The sequence below is a fragment of the Myotis brandtii genome, unplaced genomic scaffold (assembly GCF_000412655.1).
Source record: "Myotis brandtii unplaced genomic scaffold, ASM41265v1 scaffold174, whole genome shotgun sequence".
In the NCBI taxonomy this organism is placed as follows: Eukaryota; Metazoa; Chordata; class Mammalia; order Chiroptera; family Vespertilionidae; genus Myotis; species Myotis brandtii.
In genome coordinates this window covers 1,197,464-1,218,469 of record NW_005356437.1, presented here as the reverse complement: position 1 = coordinate 1,218,469, position 21,006 = coordinate 1,197,464, and the positions used below count along the sequence as shown (strand labels likewise).

The 21,006-nt window shown below is 40.2% G+C and overlaps 2 protein-coding genes across 5 annotated transcripts in view; one reads left to right on the top strand and one right to left on the bottom strand.

The window, feature by feature from the left end:
• Nucleotides 1-13,979, top strand: part of PHF11 (PHD finger protein 11) — a 44,126-nt gene extending 30,147 nt beyond the window's left edge. Inside the window, exons 5-11 of one of the 2 annotated variants that reach the window (XM_014537200.1) lie at nt 4,871-4,914; nt 5,100-5,171; nt 7,586-7,650; nt 8,881-8,947; nt 9,614-9,745; nt 10,799-10,870; nt 13,057-13,979. In XM_014537200.1, the coding sequence (XP_014392686.1) occupies nt 4,871-4,914; nt 5,100-5,171; nt 7,586-7,650; nt 8,881-8,947; nt 9,614-9,745; nt 10,799-10,870; nt 13,057-13,193 (589 nt within the window). In that variant the 3' untranslated portion in view covers nt 13,194-13,979. The remainder of the gene's footprint in view (nt 1-4,870; nt 4,915-5,099; nt 5,172-7,585; nt 7,651-8,880; nt 8,948-9,613; nt 9,746-10,798; nt 10,871-13,056) is intronic. The other variant, XM_014537201.1, reaches the window with a different exon arrangement.
• Nucleotides 13,980-14,377: 398 nt separating this feature from the next.
• Nucleotides 14,378-21,006, bottom strand: part of RCBTB1 (regulator of chromosome condensation (RCC1) and BTB (POZ) domain containing protein 1) — a 52,028-nt gene continuing 45,399 nt past the window's right edge. For 2 of the 3 annotated variants that reach the window (XM_014537194.1, XM_014537195.1), the window contains one exon: nt 15,946-18,416. In XM_014537194.1, coding sequence (XP_014392680.1) covers nt 18,276-18,416 — 141 coding nt within the window. In that variant the 3' untranslated portion in view covers nt 15,946-18,275. Of the gene's footprint in view, nt 15,322-15,945; nt 18,417-21,006 lie in introns of those variants that run through there. The other variant, XR_001361506.1, reaches the window with a different exon arrangement.

The window sequence follows — 21,006 nt, the reverse complement described above, 5'->3', positions numbered from 1 at the left end:
CCCGTATAGTCGTTATCAATAACTCCTGGGGTAATGTGGAGGCCAGCCAACGTAGAGCTTCCTCGTCCTAAGATTAGGCCAAATGTTCCAGGGGGCAGGGGTCCATAAGTTTCGGTGGGGAGGAGCTGGATGCCCTGATCGGGTATTAATATTGTATCGGCGGCGGAACAGAGGTCCAATCCCGCGCTTCCTGGAGTGGCGCGGCAGAGGGAGTTGATGCCTGCGCGGGGAGGATTCGTTTCTGTGTCTGAGCTTGGGGAACGAACCTGATTGCCCCTAGGTTCTGTTCTGATGGTGGGGCCAGGGGCTGGCCCCTCTGGGAGTTTCCCTGTTTTGGTAGAAGTGGTGTACCTTCAATGTCTGTTTTGGAATGACACTCATTGGCCCAATGTAAGCCGCGTCGGCATCGAGGGCAAATTGTCTTAGGGAGTGCGCGAGACTGTGTCCCTGCTGGGCACTCACGAGCAAAATGCCCTGGCTGCTTACAATTAAAACAAGTTTTTTGTTGCTTATCCTTGGTAAAGTCCTTAAGCGCAGCCCCGATGGCTAGTCCAATGGCATGGGAGGTTCCTATACCTGAGCAGAGTTTGATATAATCAGAGAGACTGCCACAGCGATGGGGTCTTATAGTCTCTTGACAAGATGGGTTAGCATTTTCATAGGCCAGGTGTTTAATAAAAGCGCTTTCTGTTTCTCCTTCCCCGACTAGTCGTTCAGCCGCGTCAGCTAAGCGGCTGACGAAATCACTATACGGTTCATCAGGGCCCTGGCGAATTTTTGCTAAGGAGGTGGTAGCTGAGCCTTTAGGCGGAAGGCGCTGCCAAGCCCTAAGGGCTGCGTTTTGGATTTGGGCCAAAAGGCCGGGCGGGGGGAAGGCTGCTTGAGCTTCATTGGTGTCATAGGGGCTGCGCCCAAGTAGCTTATCTCTTGTCCATGAGCGAGAGGTTTTACTTTCACTATTGCGCTGCGCGGTCTCGCGGCAGTTTTCTACAAAGTCGGTACGCCACAGGACATAGTCCCCTCCCGATAATGTGGCTCGAGCCAGGGAAAGCCAATCATTAGGGGTCAGCCATCGATCGCTCAGGCTTTCAAGTAAGGCCAGGGTGAAAGGGGCAGTGGGGCCATAATTGATTACAGCCGCTTTTAGGTCCTTTAGGTGTTTTAGGTTTAAGCGGCGGTATTTTTGAGTTGCGGTCCGACCTGAGGTAGGTGTGGGTCCCTCCGCATCGGAGCCCTCGTCGGCCGAATCGTGGCCTCGGTCCTGGTTGTGGGAATCTGGGGGACTGCTTTCTGAGGGATTTTCCTCTTCCTCTATGTCTTCAGGGGGTAGGGGAGTCTCTTCGGGGGTGCGGGGATGTTGGCTACGGGTAACTGGAAATGCGAGGACAGGGGTTTTAGACTTTGGACTTTTTGTGGATTTTTTAGGAGGTTGGGAGGTTTGATTGGGGCTTAGGGATGTGAGCTCAGCCTCGAGGGCTTGGATTTCTTTGATAAGTTGGACGTGTTCGCGTTTTTGCTGTAGAATTTCCTTTAGTGAGGAAATTTCTTGGGTTAGGGAGATTTTAGCTTGCCGGATGGGATCGGAGGAGGGAGGGGGGCCGCGGAATGGTTCCAGGGCTGGAATTCGGAAGATAGGGATATTTAGTGAGGGGTCGGGGTTATAAGGAGGGGGCCTAAAGGATTTACTAGAGGTGCCACGAAGGGCCGGCGCTGTAAAACGCCAGGGGTCTTTATCATCCTGATAATGGGCGGCCTGATCCTCTAAGGTTTCCTCATTCTCCGGAGACAGGTGGTCCTCCTGATGTCTTAGGGAGGTGAGGGAAGGATAGATGCTCGGGATTTTAGGGGAAGGGAGTTCAGGTTTATTACAGATGTCTGGAGATTTTATGTCAGGTTGGGATTTAGTGATTTCTTTGGAGGGTGCCGTGGGCTCCTCAGGGATTTCAACAGATACTGAAGGGCAGGCAGAGGGTGGCCGGGAGCTATCCTTAAGGGCTTTTTCCGCTGTTTTTATTATGTTTTGGATGTCTGGGTCTTTAGGGTGGACTTTAAGGATATCCTGGATAAGATTCCAATATGAGAAGGCAGAGACAGGAATCTTTTCAGGGCCAAAGGTTTGATAGAAATCCTGAAGGGCATCGCCTACTCTTTTCCATCGCCTATAGTCAATGGTGCCCTCTAGGGGGAACCATGGGCAGGTTTCATGAATAAAGGAGAAGAATTGCCTAAGATCCTTTCTCTTAACCCTTACTCCCCGTGTCCTGAGGGACTCCTTGAGCCCATCTAGAAATACCTCATGAGAGTTCAATGAGTTGCCCATTATTTTGGCTGGGTAGTTCTCAAGATTTCCTCCTCCACGTAAGCCTCTGGGACGTATACACCCCGTGCCAGGTCAGCTCGGAATTTCTTAAATCACTGGTGATCCTTATGTAACCGCTCTCTTTTTACCTTACGGCCTCTGCTCGCGTGTCATAGGTCGGGATGTATAAGCCCCATACCAGGATGGCGACCACTAAGACGTAGCGAGCTCAGAGTTTGCCAGAGAGGGTGACACAGGTCGGGCCAGAGAAGAATTACTCTTCCGAGTGATTCAGAGTTTTCACTGCCAGTTCGGGTACCTTTCACCCTTCCCCGAACGGCGAGGTGAACGCTTATTAGTGGACTGGAGGGAGATCAAGAGAACTAAAAAGGCCAGCCAAAGAGGGTGCCAAAGAGGATGAAGGCTCTCAAGAGGTATTTTGAAATTCTTGTTTGAAAAGTTTCGTCTGCTTACCTTCACAACGATCTGTCTCACGGGCGGGCGAAACCGTGGCGATCCAGATGCCGAGTCTTCACTCACGAGTCAATACTGCGCGGCGACTCAAAGGGGTGCCTGGCCAGGCGCTTCAAGCAGACGTTCTCGCAGGGGGTCCCCAAGTCGCCCCACCGTTGGGCGCCAGACTGTCCCGGCCTGCGGGACGACAACGGGGGAACGCAGAGACACCCTGGGAGAATGAGACAAACAAGGGACATGAAAGAATGGAGGCAAGACAGTGTTCTGATCAAGCCTCAACTTTATTTTTACAGCGTGTAGAATTTATATTGTCCTAGAGGAAGGGGGGTGGGTAAAGGGGTCTATGGGCGGTAGAGGAAGGGGGTGGGTAAAGGGGTCTTTGGGCGGTAACCTGTCACTAGAGATTTAGCAGGCTCCGGATGGCTGTGTGCTTATCAGCGGAGATGTGTGCTTGTCAGCGGAGATTTAACAGCTGTGTACTTAGGGTGAGGGTCGCTTATCTTTTAACTCCAGGCTAAACCACAAAGCTTAATTGGTTCCCAGGAGCTGGCTTGGGGGGGCCAGAAACCTATTGTGTTGTAAGCTGAAGATGTATATGTAATTTCTAATGGCTCCCAACAATGTAGAAGGTGTCCTGTGGGGCCCCGTGGCATAGTCTCCCTGTTCAGTTGAACTGGGTGTTCCAGTGGTGTCCTTTGTGTGGGTTTTATGTGCCCTTCCATTGAGTTGAACCTTGATTGCTGTTGGCACATCAGTGGGTGGGATTGATCCTCAGGCTGACAGATTGTGAGGACTGGCTATGACTACAGCAAAGCTGTTGTGCAGGGGTTGACCCCACAAAGTGGGATTTGCTTTAGCAGGGCTCTGGTGCCTGCTGAGACCACTATTTGGGTGTGTCATTTGTGGCACTACTTGGTGGTGCTCTGGAATGGTCTGAAGCCAGCCCCCAGGTGTGTTGGTTCCAGGGCCTCTTAGGAGGGGCTCCTGTGCAGGCCAAGGTCAGCTGCTGTTTGGCCTGAGGCCACCTGGTAGGAGCTGCAAAGTGGTCTGTTTGGTAGCTGCCTGTGCTGGGAGTGGAGGCACGTGATAGTGGTTATGCTGTGAAATGAGGCTGGCTTCTACTAGCTCCAGGCTTGGGACTGGTAGCAAGAGGTACATGGAAAGCTGAGGCCAGTGTTCATTTGGGGTTTGTGGACCTTTTAGAAATTTTAGGAAATTCCACAGAGCTTGTGTGGATTAGCCTCTGAAAGGTGTTTGGGTGGGTGTGGGAATTGGGTGGGGCGGGGTGTCGGGGAATCACCAGGCCAAGGTGAACTCTGTTAGCCATGTTGACTCAGATTTTTGTGTCCACCAGCGCCTGCAGGTTGTATGTGGGGAGGAGTCAACAACAGACCAGTGGTGCCTGATGGCACTTTTGTCCTGAGAGAGCTACTCCTCCAGGTCTTGCTTGAAGCCAGACTAGTTCCTCCACATATGTCCCTGGCACTTTTTAAGCTTCTTTCCCTTCTCTAAAACTTAGGGTGAGTGAGTCTGTACTCAAGTCTTGTAAGAGGTTGTCTGGGTCTTATAACAGCCCTCCCCCACACCCAGACTGGGTCCCTGCTGATTTCACAGCCACACGTGGTGGGGTCTCCTCTTCCTGGCACTGGTCTTCTGGGCTGGAGGGTCTGGTGTGGGGCTAAGGGGTGAGTGAGGGGCCTCCACAGCCAAGATATCCCTCCCAGTTCTTAATAGCCACACATGGGTGTGGGGATAGCGCATTTCATATCTCTGCCTCTCCTACCAGTCTTGACATGGGTTTTCTTTATATCCTTAGTTATAAGAGTTTTGTTCAGCTAAGACTTTCAAGTGATTCTCAGGAGTGGTTGTTCTATAATTTAGTTGTAAATTTGATGTGGCCATGGGAGGAGGCCAGCACAGCGTTTACCTATATTTCCATCTTGACTGGAAGTCTCAAACAGCATTTTTCTTTAACAAATATTTAGGGCAATACCATCATAAAGATAGTTTAATTCCTTTTTAAATCACGAAAATAGGCATAATATTTGAAAAGTGTAAGTAAAAATATTTAACAATTCTTTGAAATTGCATTTTCAGAGTGTTTTGCCAAGAACATGCTCCATTGAAAGAAACTCAATCTGGTAAGTCTCTAAAATTTAGTATTGTGGGTTTAAAGAAAAGTAATCATTTAGGTAAGACATGAAATAACCTGATTTACTAGGCTCACTGAATTAAAATAAAAATTTCTGAATTAAAAATTTTACATATAAAATTGTCATTTTCTTTGTACAGTGTATAATATAATGTAGTTTTCTTTGTGAACTAGGCCTCCTCTCTGTAAAGCCTTTGTCTCGTGTCTTCCATCCTCACTGCATTCAGAAGACTGTATCACAACAAGGTAAAAAGCTCTGCCTTTTTGTGACTGCTTCTCTTCTAAAAGAATATCAGAATTTTTAGTAGATAAAATTGATAAAGTGCTGCATGGCCCCTAAATGAAAGTGTCCTAAGAATGCATGGTTAGCATTTCAGTTCTAATTAATGGTTAGCAATTAAGTTCTAAAATTGGACCCTGTCTGAATGGAAGTATGGGATGCACATTCATTCATGAATGGTTTCCACGTACTGTCAGAAAAAGCAGTATCTTTCTAGCACAGAATCTGGAATGCTCCTTGTGGACTGGAGTTAGGCCCTATTTGGAAAAGGCTCAATTCTGTGTCATGCCAACTTCATTTTATCCAAACAGTATCATTACCCTCATTTTTGAGTCATTACTGAAGCAAAATTTTTGGGCTGGAACACAGGCGGTGTTTGTTCCCTGGGCAGGATGTCCCAGATTCTTTGTCCGCCGGAGTCAAAGAATGAATCCACGGACAGAAGGTGGTATAGCAAAGGTGGAAATTTATTAAAGAACAAGTACAAAACCCCACGTCGGGAGTGGGGAAAGGGTCCCACTGAGTTCCCTTTCCCTATGGCTTATAAAGGCTACAGAGCCTGTGCCTTGATATCCCCTCTGGTCACTATTCCTTTGGACTGGTTACTATAGTAACTCCTAGGCTTTCTTATTGTAACCCCCCTCCTTTCTTATTGTTTTCCTATTCCCTTTGGGCTTTCTTTTACTTCTGGATGAGGGGCTTCCTTCCCTTTATTTTGTAAATGTAGACCTTTTGCTGTTCCCCCTCCCTCATTCTATGGCAGTGATGGTGAACCTTTTGAGCTCTGCGTGTCAGCATTTTGAAAAACCCTAACTTAACTCTGGTGCCGTGTCACATAGAGAAATTTTTTGATCTTTGCAACCATAGTAAAACAAAGACTTATATTTTTGATATTTATTTTATATATTTAAATGCCATTTAACAAAGAAAAATCAACCAAAAAAATGAGTTTGTGTGTCACCTCTGACACGCGTGTCATAGGTTCGCCATCACTGTTCTATGGAAATGTACCTGTTGCAGCTTTTCAGCTCCCCTATTTTATGGAAATATACCTTCTGCTGCTCTGCAACTCTGTGCTTCTTCCATGGTCCTCTTAATTTCTAAAATTTCCTAAAACCTGTTTTTTCACCCCTAAAAATTCCTGTTTCGGTACCTTTTTTAAAAATAATGGGTTGATGTTTTGGGGAAGAATAATAAGAAATCGTAAATTTACATTATTTTGAAATATGTGTTGCTAGCAGGAATTTGGTACGCCTCATATGTAGCAAGCATTGGCCACAATTTAGGTCCCAATGAGGGTGGACTAGGGACATATAAAGTACACTTCCTAGGAATTACTGGGTATTAATAAAATAAGCTGTTCCGAACTAAATGCCATTTCAATACAATATCCTTTTCTTTACTTTTTTTTTTTTTTGGTTGAAAACATTACTCTTTTAACTTATTAAGAAATACTATGAAAAACCCTGTTGTCAATTACTGTTTATTGACAGGAAAGGTAACAATAATGTATTAGTTTTAAAAAGCAGATTATAACACTGGTAGTGAATCCTCTCACCAGAAGATTGTCTTTTGAATTCTTCCGAAAATTGTCTGTGTATACAAACTTACCTACTACTGTACTTTGCTTTTTCACTTAATATATTCTAGAGATCCTTCCATATCAACACAAGTGGATCTACCTCACTTTTAAAAGGCTGCATAATGTCCCATTGTGTACGTTATTCAGTCACATAACTGAACCACAACTGGACTAGTCTCTGTATGATGGGCATTTAGGTTACTTCCAGTTTTTCTACCACATTTAATACTGTAGTTAGCATTTTTCTCCATTCAACTTTGTGCCTTTATGCACTATACTATTAGGAAAACTCCCTTTCAGTAGATTGCTGGATCAAAGAGTATAAAAAATGAAACTGAGTACCTATTGGTTAATTATCTTGCAAAGAGGCTGCACCAGCAGTACATAATTACCCCAATCCTCGCAAACATTAGACACTGAGCACCTTCATCTTTGTCAGTCTGTTTTTACTTTGCATCTTTACTTGAGTGAAATTGAGTGTATTCCCCTGTCTTTTGATCAATTATATTTATTTTCCTGTCACCCAGTCTGTTTTCCTATTCAATGAACCCTCTCCCCAGAGGGCTCCCAATTTGCCCATTTTTCTACTCCAGTGTCTTTTTTTGTATTGATTTATGAGATCTTTTTATATTTTTTAAATTGGCCTTTTATCATAGATGTTGCAAACATTTAGTCCAAGTTTGGCATATCTTTTGACTTTGTAATAACTTTTGGCATGTAAGAGTTTTACATTTTATGTAATCAAGCATCAGTCTTTTCCTTTATGGATTCTGATTTCTACATGATTTATGTTTTCAGCTCATTTTTCAGGAGTACAAAGAAAAAGAAAGAAGACAGATCACTTAACAAGCATTTCTGTACAGGTACTTTGACTTAATTTTATTATAGCTTTAAGTTTCTTCTTACAAAGTCCTCATTTTAACCATTCTGGATTTCAGGTGAAATGATAGAACCTTAATGAAATGAATATTAAAGAGAAGTTAGATGTGACAGTCCTGTAGCTCCTATAACACATCCCCTGGTACCAAATTAGTAAGAAGAATCTGAACCCATATAGTGCTTATGATCTTAAAATGATTAGAGGTAAGGTCGAGCATCCTTACCTAGCCAAGTATTTCCCAGCTGCATGCTCCATACTTGACCTAATTTGTAACTTATAATTTTCTGGATTACTGTTGTGTGTAAAGCATATGAAAATGTTTTGGGGATTTCAAACAGTTTTTTATGCACCAGGTCATATAAGCAACCTTCACCTTTCTCCTGTTTATATAAGAGTTACTTGTCACAACTCTTGATGTTTTGTCATACAAAACAAAAATACATTTGATATTTACATCAACAGATGAATAGGGGGCATGATTTTCACCATAGGCATATCATTGAATTATACAAAAAAGATTGATTTTCATTTTATACAACATTCTGAAACGGAATTTTTGGACTGGAACCCGGATTCTTTGTCCGCCGGAGTCGAAGAATGAATCCACGGACATAAGGTGGTATAGCAAAGGTGGAAATTTATTAAAGAACAAGTACAGACTTCCACGTAGGGACGGGGGAGAGTCCCACAGAACGGATTCCCACGGGAGGGGGAAAGGGTTCCACTGAGTTCCTTTCCCTATGGCTTATAAAGGCTGCAGATCCTGGTGCCTTGATATCCCCTCTGATTGGTCACTATTTCCTTAAGACTGGTTACTATAGTAACTCCTTGGCTCAAAGGTCAACCTCACAGGGGACATGTGAGGTTCTCCCCCGCCCCCTCCTTCCTTATTGGTTTCCTATTCCCTTTGGGCTTTCTTCTTCTTCCCTGAATGAAGGGCTTCCTTCTCTTTATTTTGTAAATGTAGACCTTTTTCTGGTCCCAGCTCCCTCATTCTATGGAAATGTACTTGTTGCAGCTTTTCAGCTTCCCTATTCTATGGAAATATACCTTCTGCTGCTCTGCAACTCTGTGCTTTCTCCATGGTCCCCTTAATTTCCAAAATTTCTAAAATTTCCTAAACCTGTCTTATTTTAGCCCTAAAATTTCTGTTTCAATTCAATGCCAACAGTAAAATCAGTATAAAGTAATCTTGATTTTTCTCTCCTTCTAGGTACCTAAACTAACAGCAGTAAACAGGTCCGAAAAACAAATGGAAGAAGAGGATAGCAGACACACAGGTTTGCTATAAGTTTTTTTTCTGTAACAAATATGACCTGTAATACTTAGAAAAAAAGATGAGCCATGTGTTTCAAAGTTGGTATCCCACTTTATTCTTCTAGACCTGTAATAACTAATTTATAAGAATAAAATTTTTTGTCTTAACAATCCTTTTTATCATAACCCCAGCAGATCAAAATAACTTAGGTTGGGACAGTCCATCACTCTTCAGTATTGAGAGGATATTCTCTTTGTAGAGAAGGCAAGATAGTGTGAGCTTAGAATACAGTATTGTGCCACCCTCACACTGAGATTCCCTGCTCCCCGGGAGCCAGTACTGGCAGCTTTCTGTTCTTAAGCAGATAGATGTTCTATAACAACAGTCACTGTGACAGAAAAATAACAAAGGCTGTCATCTCAAAAGAGTTGAAGCTAAATTTGAGAAAATTGTCTTGCTTCATATAATTCTTCTAAACAAAGTTTTTCACATTTTCATAACATTTCATTCATTGTTTCAGCTAGGAAAAATGAGGTTTGATGAAATTACAATTAATAGACAACCTAAAGGTACTGTATGTGTTAACTATGCTCATCTACCACTAGGCAACGTCTTAAGAAGACTATAAAGTGATTTATAACAGCTTCCCTAACACTGTTTCCTTCTAAAATGTTTTTCTTATTCTTAGATGCAATTGTGAAAGTTGCTTTTCTCAAGAAATGTAAGGAAGCAGGACTTCTTAATGATTTATTTGAAGAAATATCACAAAAACTTCATTTGATTCAGGAAAGACTCATGGATGAGAATATTTCAGAATCAGGTACTAAAATAGCAAAATTCCTATACAGAGACTTCTCACAGACGTACATATAAAACAAAACAAAACCAAAAACCTGTACACATTTTCTATCTGAAGTATTATTTTCCTTTTTATTTCATTCTTTAATAAAATCCATTGTTCCAGATCTCCTGTCTTTTACAAATCTACAGGATGTGGGCAATTCACAAACTCATTAATTTTGTAAAAAGTATCCTGATGCCATGAAGGTTTTCAAGTATTTTCCAAAGGTGTGCATAGCTGAGAGTAACCAGCAAGAGATGGGCACTTCAGAACCAAACTCAATCACACATCCACCCCCACAGATGAGCACACTTGTTGCTAAGATCTGAGAATGGCATTATGTTAGTTTTGATTTGACTCAAATTCTGTTCCTTAGTAAACCAAGTGTCTTTTTTGGTATGTTCAAGTTTAAAGTATGGAAGTAATTTTACTGTTCAGACTGATGTTTGACTTAGTTAAATGTGACCTTTCATTAGGAACTCTTTGGAAAGCTGAAGTTCCATTCCTATGGGCAGATATATAGCCACTTAGCCTTCTTATCATTTCTCCTATGAGCGTAAAACCTTTATTATAAATATTGCTATTTTGTAAGAAAAAGCTTGATAATCTATATTTTCAGCAATAGTATAAAATAAATGGTTATTTGAAAGGGATTATTTTCTATAGGACAAAACCAAAAAATGAAATTAAGAGCAAACATATCTTAAAGCTCATTCAATGCATTCTTTTGTCTACAAGCACTTCTCAAACTTGAGCATGCCCCTCAGAATCACCTGGAGCAGCGGTCACCAACCAGTGGTCCCTGAGGTCTGAAAGGTTGGCAACCGCTGACCTGGAAGGCTTGTTAAGTCACAGATAGTTGGGCCTCCCCCTTGGAGGTTCTGATCAGTAGAGGTGCCAAGAATTTGCATTTCTAACAAGTTCCCAGTAGATAACTGCTCTGTTTACTTTTCATTTTGGAGGGTTATTTTGTGAGGTGTTTCTGCCTACATAAAATATTTAAATTAAAACAAAATGTTTTTCTCCCTCCAGACTATGAAGAAATCGGGACTTCACTTTTTGACTGTAGATTGTTTGAAGACGCATTTGTAAATTTTCAAGAAGGTATGAGTTAGAATCAAGCAGCCAAGTTTACAAATATTTATCAATATTGAAATAATGTAATACTATTCAGGTGATAAAAATCATATTTCAATGGACAGTTTTATTTATGATTCTTTATTGTTGAAAGTATTACATATTAGACACAGTTTTATTAAATGAAAAAGCGACACTACAAAATAGTATGACTTCTCACACACACAAGAAAAAATACGTAAATACAGAGGCACATGTGCACACAGAAAAACTGCACCAAATGGAAACAGTATTTATCTGTAGGCAGCTGGGTCAGTGTTTTTCTTTGTATTTTCCACAATCTCCAACCTACATATAGTAATATTTTATGTAGAAACAACAAAAAATGATTGCAAAATGGCAGGATATTTGGGCACCATGTTCAGAAATCGGCAGGAACAGATGAACCGTTCTTTGGCCTCTGCCCTCAGGCAGCCAGGCTGTGACAACTCCAGGTGCCATTTGTCTCCCTCTCACTTGGTATGATGTATACATATTTTAATTTTCCCAACATTAATCTGCAAATCCAATGGCCAGCTTTAGATCAACTCTAAAGCTTATGAGAAAAAAAATGAACAAGAATAACTAAGAAATTTTTGAAAAAGAAAAAAGCCTTGTGAGGGCAGAGACTTAACTTTTCTGTAAAATATCAACCATTTATTGAGTAGGTGCTTTTGCCATTGTTTAAGATGCCTTCAAACAAGGCTAAATTTTCACTTGTATGATCTGACTTCTCCCCAAGGCTGCCACACACAACTGGGAGGGGTGCACTGCACATCCCAGTGTGTGTGTTTGGGGTGGGGGTGGGGGGGTGGCCAGAGTCACACAGTTTTTTTGCAAATGGCTTCTCTGAAGTTATATTTGTCTATCCAGCAAATGGTATTAGGACAATAGGTTTTCCCTGTGGAGAAAACATTACCAGGTAGTTCATATCCCTGTCTCAATATACACAAGCTTTTCATTTTGTTTTCATATTACATATTTCTATTTGAATTTTGTATTACATTTATAATCAGCAGAAAAAATATTTCTTAACGTCTACCAAAAATAGTGTATCTTTTAACAGTCTCTTGAGGATGTCTGTAGACTGCTCATGGGAATTCCGTGTGTGTTTTTTAAGCAGCCTTTTAAATCTTTTTCTAAAAAGCTTTATTTTGTAGGGGACTTTCACTGTGTTTATTTATTTATTTTTGTATAAAAGGTTACATCTTTGGAACATGACACAGGTCACTACTTGGGTGGGTGAGTGGGAGTATATAGGTTACAGTGTAATATTTGTGGGGTGGGTCACTAGGAGGAGACACTATTTGAAATCTCATGAGAACCAACTTAAAAGACTTAATTTTAAAAAAAATTTACTGATTTTAGAGAGAGAGAGAAAGGGAAAAAGAGAAACATCAACTTGTTCCACTTAATGCATTCATTGGTTGCTTCTTATACTAGTATGTGCCCTGACTGGGGATCGAACCCGCAACCTTGGTGCATTGGGACAACACTCTAACCAATTTAGCTACCTGGCCAGGGCAAAAGGCTTTAACTTTTGACACCCAACTAATAAAGATTCTTTGGCTTAACATAGCCTTTCTAATGTTCCAGAACATTAACTACAGGTATGTAGGTATTCTAAGATTGTGTATATGTTAATATTCTTCCGTTTTGAGTTTTTTTAAAAATGACATTGCCTCTGAGTAATGTTCCTAAATTTCCACATTAAAAGCCTTTCTATTTCTAAATAAAATCAAAAGCTTTTAACATTAAAAACTGGATGCATTTTTATGAAAGACTTGCCCAGATCCTTGATATTGTAATCACATGCTCTTGCCAATCATCATCTCTCAACAAATGTATGTAGTGTAGCATGAAGGTTATACAGTGGCTGCTTTCGAGTTTTCAAAGATACACAGAGTGCCTTTTTCTGCTATAAATATGTACAAAACCTTAAAGATTTACTGATCAGCTTTATGTGAAATAAAATACTAGAGTTCTATCCTGAATTAGAAGAGGAAGCAAAGACATTAAAGAGCCAGTTCCTCCTCTTAAGATCCTAGATTCTTTTCACTTGGAGCACAGCATCATGTACTATGCTCTTGCAAGTAAAAGGGGCTAGATATCATAACATTTTTTTATACAACTTCTGAATAACCTGAAATCATTTTATTTCTTATCATATACAGCATTAGAGACTAACATTCAGCAATTCGAAGAAAAATGGCAGCAGATGAAGGAAGAGATTGAGCTACTTCAGGACTTAAAACAAACTTTGTGCTCTGTTCAAGAAAGCAGTGCTTCAGTATCTTCTTTATCTTCTTAAGAGTTACCATTTCTTAAGCCAGAAATTGGGCATAGCTGCAAGCAGGCTGAGAACTAGAGACCAGGCCTGGGAAAGCCACACATCTCTAGCACAAGGTCTCGTGTCTTTCTTGTCTGCACACTTTGATCCTCACCAGCTCAAACCTGTTCATGCCTAACTGGGTGTTTACTGCCTCCCTCTTATGATCTCACTTCTCCTACCCTCTCCTCTGACAAAATGTTTCTCAGATTCTACTTGAGTAAATTGGATCATGCCTCCCATATCTCCCAACCTCCGTACTAAAACCCTTTCTCTGGCTTCCTGCTGACACATTGCCTCCACCCCTCTCGTACTCCAGTAAAATAGGTCAGCAGTCACCAACCTTTCGGACCTCCGGTTGGCAACCGCTGATCTAGGTTGATTCCAGTAACACACCAGGTGCCCCTACCCCCAGGGCCTTTAGCACATCCGGTTGTGAAGTCTTAACTGCTCTTTTGCCTTCCTCTTACTGCTCCCTCTGCAGATCTTATTATAGAAGTTCCTCCCACTTATTCCATCTGAGAGTACTTTTCCTTCATAACCCTTCCCAGTATAACCCACTGTACCTTACATCACGCTGCTGGAGTATCAGCTCTGAGGGCAGGAACTAACTATTCTGTGTTTGCTTACTATCACATTCCCAAGCACCCAGCATGCTCCATAAATGTTTGTTCGAAAAATACATAAACTGTTTTTATCTTTTGAAACTATTTCTAGCCCATAATGCCTCTTAGATATAATAAATTTGAATATTTTATTTTACTTGTACCAAATTTGCCTGTCTTCTTGTCACAAAGTCTGCTTTTTAAATTTCTTCTCAGCCACAGTCATCACATAGAAATACATCATCTTCAAAATAAACACTGAGATTTAAAATTGGACTCTGAATAAGAATATCAGTGAGAATATGTAAGAATGAAAAAAAAAATGATAGTTACGATTTTTCTCAACCTTACATTCACATTTCTAATTTTTTACTATAGTACCTTAATACACAATAATCCTACATTTCTTATTGTTGTTAATTCTCATCCAAGGGTATTTTTCCATTGATTTCTTAGAGTAGAAGGGAGGGGGAGAAACAGAGAGAGAAACATCCATTTGAGAGAGAGACATCAATTGTTTGCCTCCCACATGCACCCTGATAAGACCCAGGGATCGAGCCTGCAAATGAGGTATGTGCCCTTGAGAGGACACTGTATCCACTGAGCCAAACTGGCCAGGGCAATAATGCTACATTTCAAAATGAGTTTGATTAAGTCTCAGCATGATGCCAGGTATGTAGTAAGTACTCAAAAAATATCTGTTCAGAGAAGAATATGATGTAGGTGAAAAGAGAATGGGTCCATACCTGTTGTAAAGGCAACCCTAGCCGAAGCCAGGTCAGCGGTTCTCAAATTTGCACATCAGAATCGCCTGGGGGACTTAACAAACTAACAGCCAAGACTCCATCCCAGACCCACTGAATCAAATTGCCCCTGGTCTAGATGGTAACTCAGCTTCTGCCCCTGATACTGAGTAATAGTTTTGACTTCATGATCTTTATTTTAAAGAAAACCTCTGTCCCCCCACGTTATTTTCAAACTTAATCTGTCATTCACAAGATTACTTTGGCACAATGCAGCTCATGTTTTGCAGTCATAAAGTAAGCAAATGTCAGGCAAACTTAGACCTGGTTTTGTACTTTAGCTCTGAAAAACTTTAATCACGTTGTTTAATCTATCTGAGCCCAATCCTGCCTACCTTATGGTACAAAATGTGGGCATGAAAAAAATGTACATGCAGCACAGGGCATGATGCTTGGCACCGTGGGAAATAAATGTTCTCACATACACACATCCTCCCCTTGCCAGCATTTCCACCTCTCAGACCCTGGCTTTCCTACTCAACCAGACTTGCTTATGTTAGGCTCTGGAAGGCTCATCAGCTCCCACCTGTAAGCCTTTGCTTGTGCCACTTAACGTGTTTTGGAAATGAGCTGACAGGACACTTATGTTTTCCCCCACACTGCACAAACATCTTCAGATATGCTTCTCGTATTAACTCTTAGGTTTTCTCTCACTATCATGAAAAGCTGTTTACAGATATGTTATTGTGTTAACTCCTAAACCTTTCCTATAATGTATACTTTCCTTGAGGGCAGGGACTATTTATGTCTTTTCCTTCACTTATAAGTACCCCAAAAGATTCAGGTTTTTCTGCTGTAACAGTTCAACTGTACTCTCTTTCAGCAGAAATAAAATCAAAGGATTTTTATAGGGGTGTGTGTGCAGTTCAGACGCAGTTGACACATGTTCATGGTGGTATCTATTTTTAGCCTGATACCTGCTAAGACTCATAGTACAGATTTTTTTAAGTTGTTGTAAAATTTACCATGTTAACTATGTTTATGTGCACAGTTCTGCAGCGTTAAGTAAATTCACACTGTTTTGCTACCCCCACCGCTGTCCATCCACAGAACTCTTTTCATCTTGCACAACTAACTCTGTAACTGTGACTCCCCATTTCCTCCTCCCTGGCGTCCCTGGCAACCACAACCTACTTTCTGTAAGTCTCTGAATGTGACAGGTACTTCACATAAGTGGAATCATACAGTCTTTGTCCTTTGGTGACTGGCTCATTGAACCTAGCATAATGTCTTCAAGGTTCATCCAAGTTGCAGCATGTGTCAGAATTTCTTTTTATGGCTGCATATTACTGATTTTTGAGGGGGGTAGTGGAACAACTACATGCCTCTTTTTAACAGACAGCTTTATTTATTAATATGTCATTCTAAACATTACATAAATACAACCTATACATTAGAGTATCAAACATGTTCCAGTAAGAAGATCAACAGTACATTTAGGGCTATTTTAGGAAATATGAATACTTTGGCTTTCATTATTACATCAGAGGAAAAAAGCAATTCAAAGAATAGTTTTCATCTCTATGATTAACAACAAAACCAAGTAGAAAAATAAGTATATATTTTTAAAAAAAGATAAACAATTTTGAAGGACTTATTCCTGTTCTCTTCACTACATACATACTCACACAAATTACTCAATAATATGAGAAGTGGTTCTTCACAAATATTTGTTCAATGAATGAACCATGTATGGAAATGGACCTACTACTTTAATTTGTGCTTTTCATAGTCCTTTTTTCAAGTAAGAGCAATAGTAAACATACTGAAGTTCATGTTTTGTCCAGATCAAAATAAGCCTACAGAACAGTGATTGTTACAAACACTACCCACCATAATTAATCAAATTAATATGTATTATCAACCTAGAAAGAAAAGTTCTATCATGTTACAGAACCAGTTCTAACCTAATCACTGGACTTCAATCACTAGCAACATGGTCAAGAAAAGGGGTCTGGGACTTCTAGATTTGTATATGTTTTACCTGTCAATGAATTTCTAGCTTCAGGCCCTCACTCCCTGCTACACACACACTTAAAAACACTGCTAAAAATAATAGCTGCCGCATCTCTTCACCCTCTTGTTAATCTGAAAATGTATTTAGGCAAGAGTATACTGAATATGTCATTTTTATAGGGGAAAAAGTGTGTGGAGGAGGGGGCAATTTAAACTTGAGTTCTCAAATTTTATCTTAATAAAATAAAACATCGTTAAATAGTAGTGGAGATTCTAATTTATAAATACATTTGATCTGAAAATGTATTTAGGCTCCAAGTTCAGATGGGAGGACCTTCTAGGCAGGAAACAGAATTTGCTAAGAGAACTCCCACAAATGGAAATGAGTCCCTGGATTGGAGGGCAGAACAGAGCTTTGTTCTTAAAGCAACTGACACACACGACAAAGCTTAAGAGTTGAATATTCTTACCTTCCAAATCACACTTCATAACCAGACCCCCAAAAACAAAACAAAAAATCCCATAATTTTGATCCTTTTTCAAGGTCCAATTGTGCTAAATATTAGACCTAACACAATTAAAAGGAGAGGAAAACCAAAAGTAAAAGCTGGCGAAGTTTCAAATAAGTGAATTGGTGATGGATTTGGTCTAGATAAGAGATAAAACTAATTCCTTTAAGTCCTGTAAGAGAGTTGGTTTTAAGAACCTTTTCTTTGAATCATATGTAGCAGATCTGATGATTTAGCAGCCACAATTTAGGAAGGCAAGAGTATATTGAATATGTCATTTTTATAGAGGAAAAAGTGTGTGGAGGAAGGGGCAATTTAAACGAGTTCTCAAATTTTATCTTAATAAAATAAAACATCGTTAAATAGTAGTGGAGATTCTAAGTTATAAAACATTCACCTTGTCCAAATTTCTTTCATTATCAACTTTTCACAGACAGTTCTAAATTACTACTCTTTATGTGCTTAAGTCTTAAGAGAAATCTTGGCTAATCTAAAAATTTATCTTAACATAATTATCATTTCAATAGATTTAACTCATATTAAACTTAATATTATTTTCATACACCATGAAGTTAAGAAAAAGTCCATCAATAGTGCAAACACACACAAAAAAGCCTCAAAATATCTCAGCTATTCTTTCACAGTAAGGCAGTTGAGCTAGCAACTAATGCAGCAATTCAGTAAGACCCAAAGTCAGCATCTTTAATTCATGGTGGGGCCTCTATGTCTAACTCACAATTCACAAACTATCACCACCCCTAGTGTCAAACGGATTGTTGATAAGTGACCCAGGAGAGTTGCCACAAACGTCCCCTTTCCAAGTTCATAAATTCCTCTAATGAAAAACAAAAAAACAACCAGCTAAACTTTCACCCTTTTATAGTGTTCCAGACAAACCGATAGTCACATTTAAAATAGACATGTCTGGAAACAAGAGTTGTTTAAAGTAAGTTCAGGAAAAGCCATATATACTTCATATATTCCTACACAGAGAATTGTGTCTCAGATATGAAAAGAAGTAAGTTCAGGAAAAGCCGTATATCCTTCATATATTCCTACACAGAGAATTGTGTCTCAGATATGAAAAGACAACCTGATGGTTTTTACCTGCAGCATATCACCAGTAGAGCACAAAAGACACACCATCACCAGTGCCCCAGAGCACTCACACATAACCCAGCAGCCTTGGCTTCAGTTCTTAAAGGCTCCACATTTACTGGCTTTAGCAATGAATTCCTTTAGCAGAGGGCCATCCATTTGCCAAAATGCTGCGGTCTGTGTAACTTCTGTCAAATGATTGATGCAAAACTTAAAGCAGAATTCTTCTAAATCCTGGACACACACAACAAAAATAAAAACAAGAAGAGGCCTTTTTAAATTAACCTTAATTGAATTACTCTCTCCAAACCCTTCACCCCAAGTACCTCCCCCTCCCCCAGAAAGGACAGTTGAGTCCAGAAACCTCAAATTAGGCAAACAAGTGGCCACAGGTAGGTGTCAGAAAAGCACGTGCTATTTACTCACAACACAGTAAAAGCAACGGTTCCCTATCTCGTCTGACTTCAAAACATACCCACATGCACACACACACATAGTCCATGAGGGGAAGTTTCCTCATGGTTATCACACAGTCTAGTGAGTCATACTTAACATGATTTTAAAAAGCTAACGCAACTTTAGTCCCGATCATATGTTTTACCACATTCAAGAAGTCAGAGAAAAGAATTAAGATATGGGTTATTTAGTTTAAGGCAGAGACTACAAAAAATAAAAAGGGGGGATGAGGGGAAGAGACTATAAGAATTAGAAAAGCGTTGAAGAGGTGTAGTCAACCTAAAGTGACGCATTAAAAAAATTTCCAAGGGCCTTAAATTCACTTTCATGCTCTCCTAAATACAAATGCCTTCAAGAATAATACTCAACAACGTCCATCACACTTATTTCTTAGATGCTTAACAGAAAGAAGAATATTCAGAGATTGGATTTTCAGTCAGACAAATGGAAGTCACCAACCACCACCATTCAGGAAAGTAATATATACAAATGGTAAACCAGAACAATTTAAAAATCGATTTCTGCCTAACTAGTACAACCTGTCATCCCCAGCAAGACTCTAATGTTGTTTGTTCCTTCGTATGTTGGAACATATATTAAATCAATGAGGTACCAGGAATATATACCAAGACTAAGTATATAAAAGCAAATCCCACTAATAACTCTTATCACAAATAGCTTGACTTTTATCACTTGGCTGGATACTGTGGAGGTACTCAGGGTCCTATCAAACCAGGAATTCAACAACATTTAAATGGTACAGTCTTGACTTCACATTTCCAGCAACCATGAAATGAGAATTTTAGGCAAAATGGGGAAGGACTCACACAAACATATGAACACACACCTTTTTTGCTCTCTCGGTGCAGACCTCTGCGAATAAAGACTCCCTTTATCCTGAGGAGCCTCTGTCTCCACTGAAAGAAGGATACTCCCCTCCAGGAATATAACCAGTAGGAGATAAACTCCATCTAATGTGTACCAGCCAGCCATTGCCAGAGTTTTATTTTCTAGATAATTCAAAATGCATTTAAAATATTAGCACAATCTCTGAATCCATATTTTTTTAAAATGTATTTTATTGATTTTTTTTACAGAGAGGAAGGGAGAGGGATAGAGAGTTAGAAACACCGATGAGAGAGAAAATAACCAGTAGGAGATAAACTCCATCTAATGTGTACCAGCCAGCCATTGCCAGAGTTTTATTTTCTAGATAATTCAAAATGCATTTAAAATTTTAGCACAATTTATGAATCAATATTTTTTTAAAATGTCTTTTATTGATTTTTTTTACAGAGAGGAAGGGAGAGGGATAGAGAGTTAGAAACATCGATGAGAGAGAAACATCGATCAGCCGCCTCCTGCACACCCCCTACTGGGGATATGCCCGCAACCAAGGTACATGCCCTTGACCGGAATCGAACCTGGGACCCTTGAGTCCGCAGGCCGACGCTCTATCCACTGAGCCAAACCGGTTAGGGCTGAATCCATATTTTTAATAAGAGATAGCGAGTGGATTGAATAAATGTACAACTGAGTGCTCTGAGTATTATAGTAAATTAAAATGCTAAACTATATAAAACATTCTCTCTCATATTAATATTAAAGAAAAAGCACTACTCCTGGTATTTTATAACCCAAAGCTTAATAAATAGCTCTAGGGACTAAATTATCCCACAGGAAGACATACTTTGATCTTATTTATCAAAAATAGAAAACTAGTTTATCCATAACTTAGGAAGAAGTAGCCAGTCATGAGCAAGAAAGTTCTTCAAACCATGTAATATATCAGATAAGGATCTTTAAATATTACGTTTTAATGATATAATTTCATATTCAAAGGAAAAGAAGCCTGGCCAGTGTTACTCAGTGACTGAGTGTTGACCTGTGAACCAGGAGGTCATGTTTTATTCCCAGTCAGGGCACAGGCCCAGGTTGTGGGCTCAATCCCCCCATAGGGGACATGCAGGAGGCAGCAGGTCGATGTCTGTCTCTCTCTCTCTCTCTCTCTCTCTCTCTTTCATCAATAGAAACATTAAAAAAAAAAAGAATGCAAACTGTGCTTCTAATTACAAATCAGTTCATATATGAATAAAAATAGTTCTATCAAACTGCCTTTGAATTGGTGAGATTTCTCAATATTCAACATATGTTTAACAGTTTCAAACATTAAAAGTCTAACTAGGGCCCTGGCTGGTAGGGCTCCGTGGTTAGAGCATTGGTCCTGCGCACGGAAGGGTGGCAGGTTCCCTTCCAGGTTAAGAGCACATACTAGTACCTGGGCTGCAGGTTCATTCTCCAGTCCCAATCCAGGAGCGTGCAGGAGGCAATCTGCAGACACATCAATCTCTCTCTCTCTCTCTCTCCC